Here is a 7,421-nt window from a genome sequence, read left to right as displayed (position 1 = left end):
TGTGTGTGTGTGTGTGTGTGTGTGTGTGTGTGTGTGTGTGTGTGTTGCTGTTCTTATTTTGTGTGTGTGTGTGTTGCACGCTCGCCCATTCTTGTGTGTAATCGCAGCAGTATTACAGTGCGCGCGCACGTACAGCCGTCAGTTGGTCAGATGACCGTACGCACTGGATTGCAGTGGCTTTGCGTCTCACTGCCGGGGTGAGGCGGGCTGCGCTATCGGGGGCCACGGCGAAGTAGTGACGCTCGAGCTAGCGGGACACATGACACGAGAGCTTTTTATTAGTGAGTCGTAATGGCTCTCGCGGTTGTCCAATTGGAGGCCCGTTTGTTCCCAAGAAACCTCGCTAACGGCTTTGATGTGTGACGGATTAAAAGGCGAAATCAATTCCTCCTATTCCACACTTCCAATAACGGCCATTTGATCCATGTCGTGATATGTGGCTTCGTTAGTACTTGAAAATGATGAACACCGAATTGAGGTGAGATTAATTCAATTTGGTGATGTTGTGATACATGCTGATGCGGATATTTGAGAAATGGACGCGATGATTCAAATGTGTGTACGTCCTGGCAGTCTGGGGCTTAATGTACTGTTAGAGCTGCTGTGATCTCGTATTTTGTGTAGCCTGGCTTCGTAGCGCAGCATCTTTGATAATTCATCATGTGGCATCGTTTGTGATATATATATATATATATATATATATATATATATATATATATATATATATATATATATAGCGGTGAACAAATACTCAGATTTAATACTGAAAACTTGATCATTTGTATCTTATAATTAGAGAAGTGATCCAATATTATACTATGTGAGGACAACAGGCCTATTGAATACTCAATATGTAATCTTTATTATGCTTTTCCTGTAAGATTGTGTGTGTAAATTTTGCAGGGGATGTCTTCTGGGAAGATACTTTTATTCTGTTCAAATGTGGCATTGAAGTGATGGAAAAGAATTTGACTGGGCACATTTCATACTGATCTCAGCACTTTTGCTCTGACCTACGGTTAAGTTGCATGCCTCCTCCCACCAACAAGTCCCCACCAGTATGCTACAGCAGAATAACAACAACAACCATCTATGCCTGGACATGGGGCACAGAGAGACTCTTCATGGGCGTAGGTGTAATACTGCTCCATTCAGCAGTGCCCTCGGGCTGGGAGCCATCCCACTGATCAAAGGCCTGAGGGCATGGGCTATAAGTGGAGGCTATTCCAGAAGCAGGAGGAAAGCTGTCCCTAATGCTCCCCCTGATGGCAGGACTGGACATAGAAGTCGGGTTAGCCAAGTGCCAAGTGGCCATAGAAAAACAGAGGACTGCATAGCTTCATTCCATACTCCTGGGGTCAGACAGGGAGGTCTGGGTGCCCTAGTGACTGTGGCCACACTAAAAGGCCCGGAGGGCAGCAGACAGACTCAAACGAGATGCCTTTTTCTCAAGGCTGAGGGATGTAGTTACCTCTGCACTGTGAGCAACAGGGCTGCTGGCACAAGAGGTGTGGGCCAAAGAGCATATATAAATTTGTTGGATAGCAATGAGACTACTTTAGGAAGAAGGAGAAATAAGGAAGATGTGGGAGCTTTTGAGGTCAAACCGCAGGTTATCCCAAAGTGGAGAAAGTCCAGTAAAGTGACAAGGCCTATAGAGAGAGGCTTGGCAGCTGAGAGTAAAGGAACATTTGACTTCTCAAGGCTAGAACAGGGATGGTTGGATAAAAGGGACTCCTTCCCCACACAACTCGTTGAGAAGAAAGAGGCTTCCCATGGAACGTCAGCAATAGCACAGTGCCTAAAGACCAAATACAGGCATGTGAATAGGAGTATACAGCCAGATCTTGTAAACCAGAATGACCTGGCTAATGGCAATGAGAGTTTTAATAATGACAAGGCTCACCTAAACAGCTCTGAGCTATTCCCCCCACCTGAGAACTCTGCCTCTGCCAAAGTTAATGCTAGTGTTGGTGAGCAGGGCTTAGGACATAAATCCAGTAACTGTGAGGTTCATACATGCAAAGAAAGGCCTAGTCTTTGCATCAATGGCATAGATGATGCCAAACACAGCAGTGAACATAAGAGTGGCCTTGTAGCTGATGCAAGTCTGTACCACACTGCAAAATGCAAGGGACCAAACTTTGTCAGTAGTGTGCCAAAATTCAAAGAGCACAGCTCAGGATTTCCAGTGCTTACGCAGGTCACCCATAAGACGTATGGTGATAAAGAGTTAAAGGAGAAACTTAGCATGGGCTATGAGGAGAGTATTGTAGTTCCAGAGTCTAGGAACCCCTCAGACAGTACTGAAGCAGAACAGGAGTGTAACTGGAAGGACAGGATAGACAAAGTCTCCCTGAACTCTGAGAATGAGAAGCCTATGTTGACCATCCATACTGAGTTTACAGTACAAGATGAGGCCTTAGATAGGGGCAGCACCATCCATCAGGGGATGAATGCTAGAGTGAGGGCTGGGTTAGGAGAGGAGCAATGGTGCTCACCTGCATGTTCTTCTTGGCATGTAGAGGATGTAGACACCAAATGTGAGACTCCTGAGAAAAGGTTTGTTAAATCTCAATCACGAATCTCCAGTTTTTTGAAAGCTGCTGCTACCTCCCTGCTTAATCCTGTCCTCAACACCACCTCAAATGGCACTGGAGCCTTAGCAACAAACATCTTAGCTGCAAGTGAGCAGGAAGAGGTGGGGGCTATAGTTGGTAACATAGGGCCACAGCCTGGCTCTGAGCTGCTGGCAGAACAGGAGATGGGTCTGGATGGAGACATGGTAACCACAAACGAGAAGCCTGTTGTGATGGGTCAGGAAGAAGAGGATGACTTTGGAGTCTTCATGCAGGCAGGAGAAGAGCAAATCTGGCCAGAAGGGTTCAATGAGCTCCAGCAAGTGCCTTGTAGGAAGCAAGACTGTGTTGGTGAGTAACTGTAGCAACTTAAGGTTGATCAAGTTTTATTGTATTCAGTCAACTTCTGCAGATGGAAGTGGTTTGCTGTCTCACTATGCTGTTTAGCCATAGAAATAAGGAGATTTGGAGTGCATAGGCAGTGGAAGAAAAGTCAGTGGGCATCAGTAATGCCTTACACAGAGTGAGCCAATCTCAGAGCTAGCATGTCTGTTGTTTGGCTGTGTACATACAGACAGTCTGCTATTCCAGATATCTGTCTGTCTAGACTGACATGGAATCCTCATTCTCACTTTTTCCCCAAAACCCATGAAGATGTCAGTTATTTAAAGAGGCACTATGAATGGCTCCTCCTCTCCCTTTCTAGCTCTCACGCTCTAGCTCTCTCTATCTTTGTGTCTCTCCCACTGCCCTGTTTTCCTGTCTCAATTTCCCTCTCTATCTCTGTGTGTGTTTCTGTGTCTCTTTCTTTCAAGCGCTTCTCCACCCTTTCTCTGTATGTTTATCTGTCTTTCTCTGTCTGTGCAATACCCAGTAGGCTTAGGCATGGTGCACTGTTAAAGAGTCAGTGTCCCAAACAAAGGTCATAGGGGACAAACTTGCCTTGTTATCTTCATAGTAACCTGTCCTAAGATGACCTTTGCCAAAGTGTGATTCTTATTCAGGCTAAACATATAGTGTATTCTGAGTAAATGTTTGGGCCAGAGATACAATACTATATTATTCCACATTTCAGAGATACAGTAGTGCCCTCCTTTATTAGATTTGTTCATTAACTGATGTTATGTCCTGGTTCAAGATGGTCTCTGACTAGAGGTTTAGATTCTGTCCCTGTTGTCCATAAAATTGTATGAACGTTATGAAAGTCACACTGATCTAAAAAAGCCATAGAATATACCTGTAGGTTCATTTTAAAGAATCTGCAAGCAGATTTCACTGGATTGGGTCCCATTTCTGAAATTTGATAATCTTAAAATTTTTAAAACATCTTAAATGGATGGGAAAATGCATTGCTCACTTTGCCGTTTAAGGATGTTCTTTGTGTTATGAGGCTTTTTGGAAGCCCAGATCATACAATTCAGGTATATTGTTATCTTATGCTCCAGAGTCATTAGCTGTTTCTCCACTGTTCTAATTATATCTAGCTCAGTGCACCTTTTTCATTTTTGTTTTTATTTCTGTTACATTTTATTGCCCCTTTAAAGTCTTAATCCCTAAAGCTCAGAATTCATGTTAATCCTGTATTGGCAATGTGGCAAATAGGAACAGGGAGTAAACAAAAATAGTCTGTTTTGTCCAATAATGAAATCAGGTCATCAAAGTAATGTATTATATCAGTGAAAAAATAACATGTATGTGTAAAGATGTTTAATTTGTTTAGTATTGCTATGTGCATGTGATAGTTGAGGTTAAAAATATTTTGATTAATGTTCTGAATTTTCTCAAATATTAACAAGTTCAAGTAAAACTTGATGTAAAGTTTTAAGGCCATTTAAATTTGATTAAATATTTTCTACAACTCTGTGTTTGTCTCAGCAGAATATACAAACCCCTTTGATGCAAATGAACCTATGTCCTGGACATCTAATTGGTCTGGAGTCCAGACATCCCAGCAGTCAGTTGATTCATGGTCTGCCTTTGAGCAGGAGATGGTTCCAGGGGTCCAGTGGTGGTCCTCAAAAGCAAAGGACAGCACATACCTCACACCTACATCGCTCCATAATGTGGTATGGCTAATTGTGCTGTACCATATAATGATGACAGCTGTATTCAAAAGCATAATTATGGCAAAAGAAAATCATCAAAAGCCCACTCAGGACATGTTGAGTTGTTTTCTGGGCTGCTCAAAAACAGTTTCAGTTTTAGTAGCAGTCGGCCCTTGCTGACATGGGTTACTCAGTTAACTGAGGTTAATCAATTAAGTGGGGTTAATCAATTGACTGAGGTGACAATCACTTTTTGATTTTTCTGGCTCTGTCTCATTCCTGGTGACCTTTTTACTTGGTTTCCTTACAGTAATATTAAACTTATCATTATCTATATAGTAAATATTTAACATTCTGCACATAATTCTTTATATAACATATTCTTTATATAACAGTCTTTCTTTTGCTGAACATTTTGGAAATGACGTGTGTGTGTGTGTTTGTGTTTGTGTGTGTGTGGCATTACAGCACCGTGTGTTTTTAGAGGCTTTCTCCTGTGCAGAACCCCCCTGTGGAGATTTTGATTGCATTCTGACATTGAATGAGCTGCTGTGGGGTCCTGCTGAAAAGATCAGAGACAGAAAACCTGGGTGTGTTGCACTATATTTGGGGCTGTCTTCTGTTTAACGTGTCCATTATGTTTGGTGAATATTTGCATCATTTATATAAGCTACTAGTATATTTGAAAATGACCTTTCCTATATAGGCTTACTCGTTCAGTCTGTATGCTGACCTAAAAGTCCTCAGTCCTCTGTTTACAGTGCTCTCAGTTAATGGGTCCCCTTTTCCTTTTTATGCTCATCTGGGTGCAGGCAATATGAAGTCTCCATTATCGAGATATTTTAGGGTAGTTTACCCTGAGATGCAGCACATCATTCCTTTGTCAGTGTTAGAAATAAGCTCTTGTGATGCTGACTCAGAACAGCAAGTATGAGAAATGTATTGCACTGTGAGAAGCTATCCAGGTGGAACACTTTGGTTGGCTAATTAAAGGAATACAGAGGGGGAAAAAGGAATATAGAGATTTTTATCCCTGTAATTCAGAGGGTTTAGCTTGACAGTTATAAGGAGGCTGTGGCATTTTTTTTTTTTTATTGTTTTTTTTTTTTTTTTTTTTTTTGGTGGGTGGGTGGGTGGATTTTTTTTGTGCTAATTGCTGGTGTCCTTACTGAAGTGGCGTGCTAGTCATAGTTATACTGCCATCTTGTGGCAATTTATAGATTTTGATATTACAGCAGTTGACAAAATGTAGGAACAATTGCTAAAGTGTTCCTTGGGGTAATCACAAAAAAGTTCCATTAAATTAACTATTGCACCTTTTTAATTGGTGCTGGTTTAGAGATGAGTGACAGTTTGTCACTTTCAAGATCACTGTCACTGAATGCTATCAATGGATTTTATCTTAAGGAACCTCAAGCTGTGGGATGGCCTTCAAAATCTGGAGCAGATGATTGATGTGAAATATAAGAGAGCAGAGTGTATGTCCCATAAATTCCTTCTTCGGTCACTGCACTTGGGAATCCCCAATTCTGTAAGTTCTCATCTTGTTCACTTTTCTAACCGAGCAATGATGAACTGTGGAGCACTGAACTTTATCTGCCACTGAACTCACCTAATAACTATCCAACTCAGATTTATACCTGCTGCAGATTAATATATTTTGAGATATGGAAATCTTCTTTCAGTGAAAATAAGTAGCACTTAGTGTGTTTACCTAATCAGTTAGGTTTATTAAAGTTGTATTATAAATAAAGATTGATGCTATAATAACCATTTCCTGCCTCAGGAACATGTACATGGGCGCAAGCAAGCTGCTGTCAGGATTTCACCAAACCTTCTCATCTCCGGCCAGACGTTAGCTGCTAAAGCTAAAAGAAGACTCTCTTATGACATCAACAGGAATATTGTGGCCTAGCCTTCATACCTAATAAAACACCACAGAACTATGCTGCGCTTTTAAAAAGAGATTGACGACAACTCTGTTTACTTTCCCTTCACAGATATGTGCACTTTGACACTGTCTGCCCTCTCTGAGCTCAACTGGAATTTGTTGTGTTTTTTCGGAGCTTCTCAGTGTATCAGTTTTCCTAGCTGTTTGTTTTATAACCTGTATCACTGCAGACATCATGCAGGAATTTAATATTATAGAAGGATAATACTAAACTGATGGGGGTGAACTATGGATGTCTTACTTATATGACATAAGGGCTGAAGCTACTGAGGTCTGTCACAGTTTTGTGCCAAAACTAAGAACAGTTCAAATGTACTCTGTGCAGATTCTACTCATAAACTTGGATGCTTGTTTCAGTATTTATGTAAAGTCTCTTAACTGCATTTTTGATAACCAGTTCGCTTATCAGAGTCATTGTTACAGATCATATTCTTCCAATTACCATTTTTATTTTGATGTTTCACAGTTTAGGAGTGTTGTCCATTGTATGAAAGTTTGTATCTGAGCTCAACACATGGTGATCTGAACAATAATCATATGGACATGATTAGAGGAAAACAGGTTTTTAGATATTTCAAAAAAGACCCCCCCCCCACACACACACACACACACATCACAACAGCAAAGAGCTTAAGAGGAAACCACACTTGTTTACTTTCTATTACATTTGCTTGTTACCTGTGCTTTACATTCTGAATATTAAACTAGTGTGACATTTTTAACAAATGTGAAATCCTGAAAAAAATAAAGACTTTTTTTTTTTCAGTTTTAACATCAATGTTCACAGTTTAAGATACTTGTCATGTTGATACAATAAATGAACCCATGAATTTGACTTCGTTTCTG

The 7,421-nt window shown here is 40.9% G+C and overlaps 1 protein-coding gene across 3 annotated transcripts; it reads left to right on the top strand.

Annotated features, from left to right (window-relative positions):
- The first annotated feature begins 84 nt into the window (after positions 1-84).
- si:ch211-14c7.2 (uncharacterized) lies at positions 85-7,410 on the top strand. Of its 3 annotated transcripts, none has more exons than XM_027014491.3 (6): positions 85-478; positions 904-2,930; positions 4,455-4,645; positions 5,093-5,214; positions 6,032-6,155; positions 6,411-7,410. In XM_027014491.3, exons 2-6 carry the CDS (start codon positions 1,061-1,063, stop codon positions 6,537-6,539), a joined length of 2,436 nt encoding a protein of 811 aa, XP_026870292.2. In that variant the 5' UTR covers positions 85-478; positions 904-1,060; the 3' UTR covers positions 6,540-7,410. The 3 variants fall into 3 exon arrangements, with proteins under 3 accessions (XP_026870292.2, XP_081572413.1, XP_026870293.2); XM_081716287.1 differs by having other exon boundaries at positions 882-2,930; XM_027014492.3 differs by having other exon boundaries at positions 89-478; positions 4,458-4,645.
- Positions 7,411-7,421: the final 11 nt, after the last annotated feature.

This window comes from Electrophorus electricus, chromosome 6 (genome assembly GCF_041902795.1).
Source record: "Electrophorus electricus isolate QZ-2024a chromosome 6, ASM4190279v1, whole genome shotgun sequence".
NCBI lineage: Eukaryota > Metazoa > Chordata > Actinopteri > Gymnotiformes > Gymnotidae > Electrophorus > Electrophorus electricus.
Note: the sequence above shows the minus strand (reverse complement) of the source record. Positions and strands in the feature narration are given on the sequence as shown.